Source organism: Pristis pectinata, chromosome 31 (genome assembly GCF_009764475.1).
Source record: "Pristis pectinata isolate sPriPec2 chromosome 31, sPriPec2.1.pri, whole genome shotgun sequence".
In the NCBI taxonomy this organism is placed as follows: Eukaryota; Metazoa; Chordata; class Chondrichthyes; order Rhinopristiformes; family Pristidae; genus Pristis; species Pristis pectinata.
This window is the reverse complement of record NC_067435.1, coordinates 13,187,854-13,200,991: the sequence shown is the minus strand read 5'-3', so window position 1 is coordinate 13,200,991 and position 13,138 is coordinate 13,187,854. Positions and strand designations below refer to the sequence as shown.

Here is a 13,138-nt window from a genome sequence, read left to right as displayed (position 1 = left end):
TCTCCCTACACCTGCCCTCTCTTCTGCTCCCACACCCCTCTCTCCCCCTCCCTGGCTCCTTCTCACTCTCCCCTCCTTCTCTCGCCCATACCATTTCTCTCTTCCTCTTCCCCCCTGCCCGCATCCTGCCCACTCTTCCCCTCCCCTTCCTTTTCACACCACCTCCCTTCGCTCTCCCCCACCTTCCTTTCTTCCCTGCAGATGATCCAGAGCTGAGTGTCGGTTACCTGCAGCAGGAGAGTTGCTCTGTCCAGACCAGATACCAAATGTGCAAGGAGACAGGTGATGGGGTTGGGGTGTTCATCGCCTGAGGCAATGTGCAACTTTTCACCCCCATTAACTCATGTTAATTCCCAGCCTTCATCCAGCTGCCTTCTAACATTGACATATCTTCCAGTATGAAGGCCAACACATTCTGCAGTAGATACTGACTGTAGAATTTCAGCACCTTCCTGTGAATCTGTCTGACTGGAGTTGCAAACATCTTTCGCAAGGCCAGAAGTTAACCAACGCTCATTTCTCCTCTGACAAACTGGTGTTGCTTTGGTTATTCAGAAACTAGAAGGAACAGAATTGTCCCAAGAACTTTCAGAGCTTTATTCTTTTTACTGCAGGCTACAAGGAGGTTTCCTCTGCATTGAGGCATTGGGGGAATCTCATTGAAAGCTACCAAATAATGAAAGCCTGGATAGAGTGGATGTGGAGAGGATGTTTCTAGTGGTGGGAGAGTCTAGGACCAGAGGGCACAGCCTCCAAATAGAAGGACGTCCCTTTAGAACAGAGATGAGAAGGAATTTATTTAGCCAGCGGGTGGTGAATCTGTGGAATTCATTGCCACAGACAGCTGTGGAGGCCACATCATTGGGTATATTTAAAGCTGATGAAAAACACGATGATGCTGGAGGAATTCAGCAGGGCAGGCAGCATCCGTGGAGAAAAGCAGGTGGTCAACGTTTTGGGTCAGGACCTTTCTTCAGGACTGGCATTTAAAGTGGAGGTTGATAGGTTCTTGATTAGTAAGGGTGTCAAAGGTTACGGGGAGAAGGGAGAAAAATAAATCAGCCATGGTCGAATTGATGGGCCGAATGGCCTAATTCTGCTCCTAAGTCCTATGGTCTTATAGTCTTTTTTAACCTGAGGTATATTTGAATTGCTGAGCTTGGTGGTGGTACTGGGTATTAAAACAGAAGCCTGAGATGTAGGACATGGACAGTACCAAACATCACCAAGGAGAAATTCTGTGCTCTTAAATTTCAGGTTTTAATTTTCATTTCTAATTAACTTCACAGATTCTCCGAAGGAAGCACTGATCTCTAAAAATCAGGTTTGGATTGAAGGGCAATCGCAGATTTTGACCTGTCGTGCCGATGCGAACCCAGCTCCCCATGTGCACTGGACCAAAGATAGAAAGACAATCGGTAGCGGTGAGACACTACACATCCCCTCAGTCCAACTGGGAGACGGTGGTCAGTACGTGTGCAATGTCAGCAATGACATTGGTTCCATCTACTCCTCGCATTACGCAGAGATTTTGTGTAAGTATAGGAGGTTTCATTATGGAATTTATTCACTGTCTGTGCAATATTATTACACAGTCGGGTCCAAATAAGAAAAAAATGTTGGCCAGGGCACAAGGGTGAACTCCGTTTCTCCTCAGAGTGGTATCACTCACAAAACAGAACTTCAATTTAATGTCTCAACCAAAGGACAGCAGTGTGCCAGTGTAGCACTCCCTCAGTATTGAGCTGAAGAGTCAGCCTAGATTTTGTTCTCCAGTATCTGGAGTGCAACTTGAATTCAGAGCGGTCTGAACCAAGACTGATGGTGCTCCCACAAGCCACAGTGGATGCAGTGACTCTGAAATCATTGGTTGCTGAGATTATTCACCTCGTTGCATGTGTGAAAATTGGTGTTTACTGGAGAGAAATGTGGGCCACTTCACTGGGCACTCTGGCGGCGAATCCCACTCATGTGGATCATCTGCTTCCCACTTTGGAGAAGCAGGTAGTGGGATTGTACTCTGCACAAGTGTTGCTGGTTGAAATGAGTTCACTTGGTTCCAAAAAGCACCCATTGTTGCACAATCTGAGAACAACCAGAGTTCTAGTCCTATCAGTATGTATTTACACAGAGACATGGTTTGTTTACTGAGAGTAATCTCTGGGAACAAAGGCTCTCTGGACCTTGACCACAGCTGCTCTGAACTGAGCTCAACACATGGTTGAGTTTGATTTTCCAGTCTTTCGGAGACACGATATGGTGTCAGTGATGTCATGGGAGGGACTGCTTAATTTCACTGTGTTCTCACTCTTTTCCAGATAAACCACAAAACACAACCATATCAGTAAATAATGAAACCGTGTCCGGGTTTTCAGTCTTCATCAGAGCAGATGATGAAGTTACAATGACCTGTCACTCCAGTGGAAACCCCCAGCCCACATTAGAGTGGGAAGGCCCCAATCAAGGCAGCAAGCTGGACACTGACCCTCCTGGAGTTCTGTACATTTCCCGAGCAACATCAGGACATTACGGAATTTATAAATGTAGAGCCAGGAATGAACATGGAACTGATGAGAAGCAAGTGGAAATCAAGATGAAAGGTCAGTATGTTACCTTGGTCACGATACATAGATGCAAATAAATAATTAACCCTTTCAGGACAGAAATATCATCTTATGACCACAAATAAATGCTGAGGGTTATGACATGGCCAGGATTGCTTGGTGGACCATCACTCCTATGTCAGACTGTGTGTGGCTCATCGGCTGGTACTTCCACCTTGAGTCAGGAGATTGGCAGTTCAAGTCCCTCTCTAGAAACTTGAGCACCAGATCTAGGCTAATGTCCAGTGCAGTACTGGGGAAGCAGTCTCAGACATACCACCAATCAAATGGGGCATTATACTGAGCTTCTGTCTGATTTCTTAGATTGATAAAACAACCCCACCACATTGCTTCAAAGCAGGGAAGAGGATGAACTTATTTAATTCTGTTATTCATTATTTTACCCCTAATCTACTACACGCTAATGGTAAAGGAACAAATGGACAAACTACCTTTAAGAGTAATGAAAACAGAAAATGTTGGGAACACTCAGCAGGTCAAGCAGCATCTTTGAAGAGAGAAACAAAGTTAATGTTTCAAGTCAGATCTGATGAAAGGTCATTGGCCTGAAATGTTAACTCTGTTTACTGCTAAGTATTCCCAATCTTTTCTGTTTTTATTTCAGATTTCCAGCATCTGCAGTGTTTTGCTTTAGACCACTGCCTTTAACAGTGCTGCTTTGTAAATATTCTCAAGTATTTATACCAGTGGCCCCAGGAACCTTCTTCCAGCCATTTCTCCTTTGGGAGAGGTCACTCGCTGTCGCTCTGTGTTTACCCAGACAATAACTCTGCAGGAGGGGAGTTGAGGCTGTTAATTGACATGCTGCCAGTCTGTAGTGTAGGCTGTGGGCAGCTCACTGGTCTGTATCATACAACTTCCAATCCAGGGGCAACTTCAGTCCAAAACAAAAACAGGATCTGCTGCAAATACAATAGATCAGCCCTGAATCTTTGGAGACAATGGAGAGGGATATGCTCTGGGCTCCAATATACAAGATAACCAGGAATTCACCTGGAATCAACAAAGCTGAGGACAAATCAGCAAAGAGAAGGTAGAGAAACAAAGGACTGCTGATGCTGGAATCTAGATGAAAAACACGATGATGCTGGAGGAACTCAGCAGGCCAGGCAGCATCCGTGGAGAAAAGCAGGCGGTCAACGTTTCGGGTCAGGACCCTTCTTCAGGACTGAAGATAGGAAATGGGGAAGCCCAATAAATAGGAGAGAAAAGCAGAGCAGTGATAGGTGGACAAAAGAGGGGAGGCGGGGTAGGCACAAGGTGGTGATAGGTAGATGCAGGTAAGAGATAGTGATAGGCAGGTGTGGGGGAGGAGGAGAGAGCAGATCCACTGGCAGATGGGTCAAAGGCAAGGAGGAGAAAAGGGGGGTAGAAAAAAAGAGGCTAGGAAAGGGAAGAAAAGAAGAGATATGGTGGGTGTGGAGGGGGTGGGGTTACTTAAAGTGGGAGAATTCAATGTTCATGCCGTTAGGTTGCAAGGTTCCAAGACGGAAAATGAGGTGCTGTTCCTCCAGTTTGCACTTGGACTTCTCCTGGCAGTGGAGGAGGCCGAGGACTGACATATCAGTGATGAGTGGGAGGGGGAGTTGAAGTGACTGGCAACAGGGAGATGCAGATCATGGTTACGGACAGAGCGCAGGTGTTCTGCAAAATGGTCACTTAGTCTGCGTTTGGTCTCACCAATGTAGAGGAGGCCACACTTGGAGCACCAAATGTAGTAGATGATATTAAGGGAGCTGCAGGTAAATCTCTGTCTCACCTGAACGGACTATTTGAGTCCCTGTAGGGGCAGGTGTTGCACCTATGGCGGGGGGGGGGGGGTGGAAAGTTCCCGGGGTCGGAGCGGGATGGGTTGGGTGTGGGAGGAGTGAACTAGGGAGTCGCAGAGGGAGAGGTCCTGCGAAAGGCAGAAAGAGGTGGGGAAGGGAAGATATGCTTGGTGCTGGGGTCCCGTTGGAGATGGCGGAAGTGGCTGAGAATGATGTGTTGGATACATAGGTTAGTAGGATGAAATGTGAGGACTAGTGGGACCCTATCCCTGTTTGGGCTGGGAGGGGTGGGGGTGAGAGCAGAGGTGCGGGAAATGGGAGAGATGCGGGTGTGAGCTCTCTTGACCACAGCAGGGGGGAAGCCATGGTTAGTAAGGAAGTTGGACATCTCAGATGTCCTGGAGTAGAAAGTTTCATCAGGGGAGCAGGTGCGACGGAGGCGGGGAAATTGAGCAAAAGGGAAAGCGTCCTTACAAGAGACAGGGTGGGAGGAGCTGTAATCGAGGTAGCTGTGGGCGTCAGTGGGTTTGTAGAAGATGTCAGTGGATGAGGAATCTCCTGAAATGGAGATGGAAAGATCAAGGAAGGAGAGAGAGGTGTCAGAGATAGTCCAAGTGAATTGAAGAGTAGGGTGAAAGTTTGTGGCAAGATTTATGAAACATGGGTGCAGTAGGTGGCACCAATGCAGTCGTCAGTACAGTGGAGAAAGAGTTGAGGAATGGGGCCAGAGTAGGATTGGAACAGAGACTGTTCAACGTAGCCAACGAAGGGGCAGGCATAGCTGGGGCCCATGTGAGTGCCAATGGCTATGCCCTTGGTCTGTAGAAAGTGAGAGAAATCGAAAGTGTTTAGGGTGAGGACAAGTTCAGCCAGGCGGAGGAAAGTGTTAGTGGAAGGGGACTGGTTCTCTCTCTGGTCAAGAAAGAATATGAGGGCAGTGAGGCCGTCATGATGGGGAATGGAGGTATATAGGAACTGGACGTCCATGGTGAAGATGAGGTTGTGCGTGCTGAAGAACTTAAAGTTATGGAAGAGTTGGAGAGCGTGTGATGTGTCACAGACGTAGGTGGGAAGAGATTGGACCGGGGGACAGGATAGTGTCCAGCTACGAGGATACGAGCTCTGTGGGAAAGAGCATGCGGAGATGATAGGTCTGCCAGGACAGTCCTTCTTGTGGATTTTGGGGAGAAGATAGAAGCGGGCAGTCCTAGGTTGCGGGACTATCACGTTAGTAGCTGTTGGGGAGAGATCTCCTGAGGTGATGACGTCAGTGATGGTGCGGGAGATAATGTCCTGGTGGTCCTCGGTGGGATCGTGGTTTGGGGTAGGTAGGAGGAAGTGTCCGAGAGTTGGCAGCTGGCCCCTGCAAGGTAGAGGTCAGTACGCCAGACCACCGGCACTACCTTTGTCGGCTGGCTCGATGACAATGTCAGGGTTGGTGCGGAGGCAGTGGAGAGCAGAGCGTTCAGAAGGGGTGAGGTTGGAGTAGGTGAGGGGAGCAGAAAAGTCAAGACAGCTGTTGTCGCGCCAACAGTTGGGTATGAATAGGTCCAGGGAAGGTAACAGGCCCGATGGGGGAGTCCAGGTGGCAGAAGAGGGCTGGAGGCGGGAGAATGGGTCATTAGGAGGGAGAGAGGACTCCATACTGAAGAAGCCACGGAGGCGGCGGAAAAAGAGCTCGGCATCCTGCCGGGCTTGGAATTCGTTGAGGTGGGGGTGTAGAGGTACGAAGGTGAGGCCTTTGCTGAGAACAGACCGCTCAGCCTCAGAGGGGGGGAGGTCAGGGGGGGTGGGGGGGAGATGGTAAAGACCCAGCAGGGGTTGGAGCTGGGGCTAGAGGAGGGGGGCTGTAGAGGGGCTGGGCTGGTGAGAGGAAAGGGGTTGGGAGTGGTACAGGGTGAAAAGTGCAATGAAGGATAGGAGGTGGATGTAGGGGATGGAACAAGAATGGGGGGAGAGGTCAGGGATGAGGGGGGCTAGGAGTGGGCTGGTGGAGGTGCAAGGTGGGATGTAGAGTTAGAAGTGGATGGGGGAAGAAACAGAGCAGAGGCAACAGAAGGCGAAGCCTGGAGAGAGGGAGGGCCTGGGGAGGAAGGGGTGTGAGGAACAGAGAGTGGTGTAGGACCGTGTGGCAGCTGGAACCTCTGACTCCAGGCGGGCGGGGAGGGGAAAGTAGCACGGCCTGGTCCTGCAGAGATAAAAAGAGGGAATGGTTGGTTGATTTATCTCCTCTGCATCAGTCTGTGTGGGAGGCTCACTGGGTCACCCTGGTTCAAGTGCCACTTCAGACACTTGAGCACAGAAACCCAGGCTAGCACTCCAGCGTCATAGCATGGAAACAGGCCCTTCAGCCCAAATGGTCCATGCCTACCAAGATTCCCATCTAAGCTAGTGCGATCTGCTCACATTTGGTTCATATCCCACTAAATCTTTCCTATCCATGTACCTGTCCAAGTGTCTTTTAAATGTTGTTAATGCACCTGCCTCAACTACTTAATCTGGCAGTTTATTCCATATACTGACCACCCTCTGGGTGAAAAAAGTTGCCCCTCAGGTTCCTATTAAATCTCTCACCTTAAACCTATGCCCTCTAGTTCTTGATTCCCCAAACTAGGAAAAAGACTATGCACATTCATCTTATCTATGCTCTTCATGTTTTTAAACACCTCTATAAGATCACCCCACATTCTCCTACGCTCCACTGAATAAAGTCCCAGCCTGCTCAACCTCTCTCTATAACTCAGTCCCTCAAGTCCTGGCAAAATCCTTGTAAATCTTTTTTGCACTCTTTCCAGCTTTTCCTATAGCAGGGTGACCAAAATTGAACACAATATTCCAAATGTGGCCCCACCAACATCCTGTACAACTGCAATATAATGTCCCAACTTCTATCCTCAATGCCCTGGATGATGAAGGTCAGTGTGCCAAAAGCCGCCTTCACCATCCTGTCTACCTGTGACACCATTTTCGGGGAACCATGTACTTGTAGAACAGAGGGACCTAGGAGTACAACGTTCCCCAGGGCCCTACCGTTCACTGTGAAAGTCCTACCCTGATTTGTCTTCCCAAAGTACAATACCTCATACTTATCTAGAACATAGAACATAGAACAATTACAGCATAGTTCAGGCCTTTTGGCCCAGAAAGCTGTGCCAAACATGTCCCTACCCTAGAAATTACTAGGCTTACCCATAGCCCTCTATTTTACTCAGCTCCATTACCTATCTAAATTAAACTCCATTTGCCATTCCTGAGTCCACTTACCCAGCTGATCAAGATCCCTCTGAAATTACTGATAACTATCTTCACTGTCTACGATGCCACCTGCTTTTGGTGTCATCTACAAACTTACTAACCACACCTTGTACATTCTCATCCAAATCGTTGATATAGATGACAAATAGCAATAGGCCTAGCACCGACCCCAGGGGCACACCACTAGTCACTGGCCTCCAGTCCGGAAACAACCTGAGGGAGCACTCAGAGGTGCTGCCTTTCAGGTGAAAGATTAAACTCCTGCTCTCTCAGGCTTATATACGTATAAAAAAAACACAACTTGAAAGAAGAGCAGAGGATTTCTCCGTGGAGTCCTGGCCAATATTTATCCCTCAATGAGCATTATTGAAACAGATTATGTCTTTGTTGCATGTTGTTTCTGGGTCTTGCTGGGTGAAATTTGGCTTTCACATTCCATACAAAAGACATTATTCTTCAAAAGTTTACATTGGCTGTAAAGTATCATGCCAGAACTTTTGGTATGCAGAATGTGTTGATAAATAAAGTGAGAAAACATGGGAGATTAAAAGTAAAGTATATCTGCACATGAAATCTGTGATCAACACTATGTAACCTGACAAAATTCCTGGATTTTTGAAAAGATCAATGGTTTTACAATTGATAAATTTGCCTGGGACTGTTGATGATTGTGTAACGGCTTTTGTGAATGTTCCACAGATGACATATGGATACTATTGTTGATCATCCTATGCACTGTAATCCTGATCCTACTAATAGTGGCACTCGTCTGGTTCCTGATAAACAGAGCTCGTAAAACAGGACAATATAAGGTACTGAATGCAATACCCCACAAAAATCCAGAAATCCCTAATGGGTATGGACATCAGGAAAATTTTCCTTTACAAGAAGTGAATTCAGACAATAACCACCACCCACAAACTAGTTCAACCAATACATGTGGTATTGCACCTATTGGTTCTACGCAGATAACACAATAATTTTATGAATATTGTTGTTGAGGGAGGCTGCTGATTGCAATGTCTGCTGACAATGTTTACTGTGCTAAATGCAAAGACAGTTCATTCCCAAGAACGTTTTGAATTTCGGGCTGTTTTTGAATCAGTGTGTCAAAAAGTTAATTTTGATTTCCACAAACATGGAATAGGCACCTGAACCCTGGCATCAAGGCCATTTTGGCAGTGGGAACATCAGACCCTTGCAACTTTCCTTCCCACTAACGGAAATGAACGTTGGATCACAGACTCATTAATGTGGTGCAATAATCTATTTCTGTGGTAACAATTTGCTTAACTGACACAAATATTGTTTATTAAGAGTATGTTACAAGTGGATAAAATGTGAGACACCTTTTGCAATATTCTCATCCTCTTGCTTAAATACTTCCATATCCTCTTCACTTTCTATCCCTGTAACCTCCTCCAGCTACACAACCCTCCTAGGACTTGCTGCTGCCCATTTCTGATCTCTTACTCATCCTGATTTTCACTCCTTGACTGGGAGCTGTGCCTTCAGCTGCCTGCAGTGTTAAGCTGTGCAGTTCCCTTCCTGTACCACACGGTGTCTCTCCCCTGTTTTTGAGCATCTCCTTGTATGGATCAGTATCCATTTTTAAGAGCACAATAAACAGAAGCTGGTGGCATTCTGTCCAGGTGCACTGTTAAATAAGCTCATGTGCTGGTCCTGCCCAAACCCAACATCCCCCAATTCCATTGAATATATTCAATGTGAAGCATCCACAGCCTGTGCATGAAGAATTCCTACAATTCACAACCTGAGAGAAGAAATTCCTCCTCAGTTCAGTGCTGGGCACCCACCCACTCACCCTGAAACTTTGCCTCTAGTTGCAGAGTCTTCAGTCTGAGGAAAGAGCACCCACCGTATCAATCCCTTTCAGAATCAGATGGGTTTGATTGAGATCACTGCCTGTTCTTCCCACCTTTTTGTAAAGAAGGCTCGATTCACAGTCTACACAAATGACATTTTGTCCAAATCATTCAGCAAAAACTGGTGTGTTTCTCAAGAAAGGCTGGCTGTACACAACTCTGACGATTAACATTTCTCATTTCACAAAGCAAGCAGGGATATTTCCTTTTTGTCCACCCTCGGTGAACACTTCGATTTCATGTACTCTGGCCTCTAACGTGGGTCAGATCTGGGAGGGAGAGTAATTCAAATATTCTTGCAGCCAGAATAATTCTGAGAGTTCATTGAAATTGCAGTTATTGCCAGAGGAACTTGTGCTCTGGAATACCATACACCAGCATCACACAGTGACAGACCTGTCCCCACCAGTACTTTGCCCCAGTTTTACACAGTGCCAAACACTCGTCCATTAGAACTGTATCCCAGTGTAACACAGTGATGGACCTTTCCACACCAGTACTCTACACCAGCGTTACACAGTGACAGACCTGTCCCCATCAGTACTGTACACCAGCATTACGGTGTGATAAACCTGTCCCCACCAGCACTTTACCTCAGTGTTACACAGTGACAGACCTTTCCCCGCCAGTACTGTACCCCAGAATTACACAGTGACAGTCTCATGTCCATTTGATTGTTATAGCTCTTAGCTTTTTTTAATATTTTTACTTACTTTTCATGCTAAATTCATTCTAACTTCATCAGTTTTTAACTCTCCCATTTCTGCTTCCTAAATCCAAATAATCAGGCTTACTACTTTTCAGTGCGTTGGGCCTCCTGATGTTAACTACATCATAGACTCAATCTAAATGCAAATTGTTTATATTGTATTAAAAATCTGTTTGTTATAGCATTAATATTGTTGTAATACTGTGTTTCACAGTCATATTTTTAAGCTTTTGTTGCACCTGGTGACTGGATATGTACTGTGTATTTCATTGCATGTACAGTCATAAACTGTTTCTTGTGAGGACGAATTTTTCAGCAGTGCTACTCTTATTTTTAACACTGAGCAGAGATTGTAGGTAATGACATAACAAAGGCTGTGTCTAGTCAACTGCTGTTGTATGTTTGTATAAGTAAATTTATTGAAGAAAATGTATATTTTTGAAAAAAATGTATTTTATTGGTGAACCAATATTAAACACAAATGTTGGAAAGAAGAATCTTTTCACACCAATGTTGGTATTGAAAGTAACTGAAGCCACATTCATACTTCAACATGCTTGATCTCACATCAGGCACAATCTCCCACACACCACTGTCCTCCGCTAAAGTTTCCATCTGTGGCGACTCACCGTCTAGTCAGGCGAACCGGCTCGGCAGTCGGATCGCATGGCGTCGGAGCGACGAGGCCCAAGATGGCGGCGGGCCTCGTCTTTCCGAGTGATGGGGAGAACCCGCACGCGGGAAAGTCCTGATGACGTAGGACTTATGTCATTGCCGGTTTTTTTGGGTGGGAGTTTTTCTCCCTTAAAGGGCCCGCACAAGGCGGGAAAATAAACCAGTTCTGTTTGGCAATCCTCCGAGTAGAGTCTTGTTTTATTCCGCGGTAGCAACCGCTACGCATCCATCTCAACAGTGCAACAGAAGCACCCACCCATTGCTCAATCAGCTCAACCACATTGTTCAGTATTGAGTCACTTCCTTCAGTCAAAACCTATTACTCCAGGATTGCCCCGAAAAACAGGGATAGACTTTGACTCCTTCAACTCGGCTTGTCCTGTTTCATTGTAAGTTGGTCACAGAGTGATACTGCACAGAAGTATGCCTGTTAACCACCATGTCCATGCCAAGCAAGCTTAAATTCCTTCAGCCATGGCTCTGCCCATCTTACCAACTCATCAATATCATCCTGCAGCCTGACTACCCCTTCCCACTATCAACAACACTGTCAATATCTCATCTGCACACTTACTGACCATACTGCCTACATTCACACTAAAATTGTTCACACTTATAGCAAAAGGTAGGAATGTCAGCACCGATCCCTGTGGTACACTACTGGTCACAGGCTTCCAACCACAAACCCAAACACTCTTCATCACCCACATATCTCATAGTACCTTGTCAGCTTTGCATCCAATTTGCCCTGGATCCCATGGGCAAGTCCCACTGACATTCCACCTTTGTCCTTGCACATCTGCATCAGCTCCCTGTCCATTGAATTTTAAATGTGCCTCACCATATCTCCACAACTTTCTTTCAGTTGCATTCTGAATCCTTTGAGTCTGCCTTCTGTTTAACATGAATAGATTTGAGGTTTGAATGGATGCAAACTCCCTGCCGTGGAATTTGGAGACTCTCCGGAGGTGACCTGTGATACGTAGGTGGCTTCTCCCACAACAATCTTCTTTTTAAGTTTGGTCTGAATCTATACATCAGGGGAAGTATGACAAGGCCTGAGCAGCACAACTCAGAACTCTTTTAAACAGTTTATTAAATCCTGACCAAATGCCACATGTATGCCGTACCTTGCGTGCTTTAACTCTTAAATGCAGTTGCTGGCCTCTGTCTCCCTGCATGTAGTCAATCCTGTTTGCAGTTGCTTTTAATTCTAAACATTGCTTATTCTCTAACTCCGTATGACTTTAGAAAGAACTCATCATGCCAAAACTGCAGGTTATTCTGCCTCTGACTCTGTACAATGTACCTCTTACAACACTTTAACCCATAATTGCAATTTCTTCTCTCTAAGCACTCCTTTCTTAAATCGAAAAATCACAGGATTGATAATTTGATTAATACATTTTGATTGGATCATCTTAATATCCAATCATTAGCACAACAAAGATGTCTTGTAGGAGAGTAAGTTTTGTTTTGAGTTTACCAGCAGTCCAAAACTTGTTAACAAATGTTTCCACAAATGTCACACCTGCGAGCGCCTTTGAGCTCAGAGCTGGATGCACTAGAGTCATCTTTTTATTTATGTGATGACTTGTTACTTTGGTGCACCACATAACACCAGCCCGGAGCAAAAGTCTGTCCTATAAGTAAACCAACACTTCGAGGCTGCCTTTCCAGCCTGTAGTCTGAAAGGTTCAGCTCTGACATTGGGAAACCACAACACATTGGAATAGGAATTTCAGTCAAATTTTTGGTCAATTTTTGGTTCACCAAACTGCAGGGCGTAACATGTACAGATGCTGGAATGAATGTGGACACCAACGTGACTGCAGTTAGTAACGGGATCACAGATCAGTGTCTGAGTGTCCAGGAATGGGGTTCCACGGTGCCTTGCAATGTATTCAGAAAACAGAGGAGGACAAAAAGTTGGTCATGGTATCTTTTGTTCTAAACACATCTGATAGCAGAATATAAAAGAAAGAAAATAAAATCATCATTTGAAAAATTTACACAGAAAGATGCTGCTGTATATCAGGTGAGGTAGTGAACTGCCTGCTGGAAACTGGTATACACTTCGCACCCACACAGTGAGCTCACAGTCTGGGACAGGTTCAGGGAATGACATTGAACACAGGCAATTTTACAGAAACAGAGAAAGGAAAGTCGGAGTGAAGGCACACTCAGTCTCAGGTCAAGAACTGTGTAATGGTGTACCAA

The 13,138-nt window shown here is 45.9% G+C and overlaps 1 protein-coding gene across 2 annotated transcripts in view; it reads left to right on the top strand.

Annotated features, from left to right (window-relative positions):
• Positions 1 to 11,087, top strand: part of LOC127584905 (vascular cell adhesion protein 1-like) — a 34,142-nt gene extending 23,055 nt beyond the window's left edge. For both annotated transcript variants that reach the window (XM_052041896.1, XM_052041897.1), the window contains exons 6-8: positions 1,290 to 1,535; positions 2,319 to 2,600; positions 8,348 to 11,087. In XM_052041896.1, the coding sequence (XP_051897856.1) occupies positions 1,290 to 1,535; positions 2,319 to 2,600; positions 8,348 to 8,628 (809 nt within the window). In that variant the 3' untranslated portion in view covers positions 8,629 to 11,087. The remainder of the gene's footprint in view (positions 1 to 1,289; positions 1,536 to 2,318; positions 2,601 to 8,347) is intronic.
• Positions 11,088 to 13,138: the final 2,051 nt, after the last annotated feature.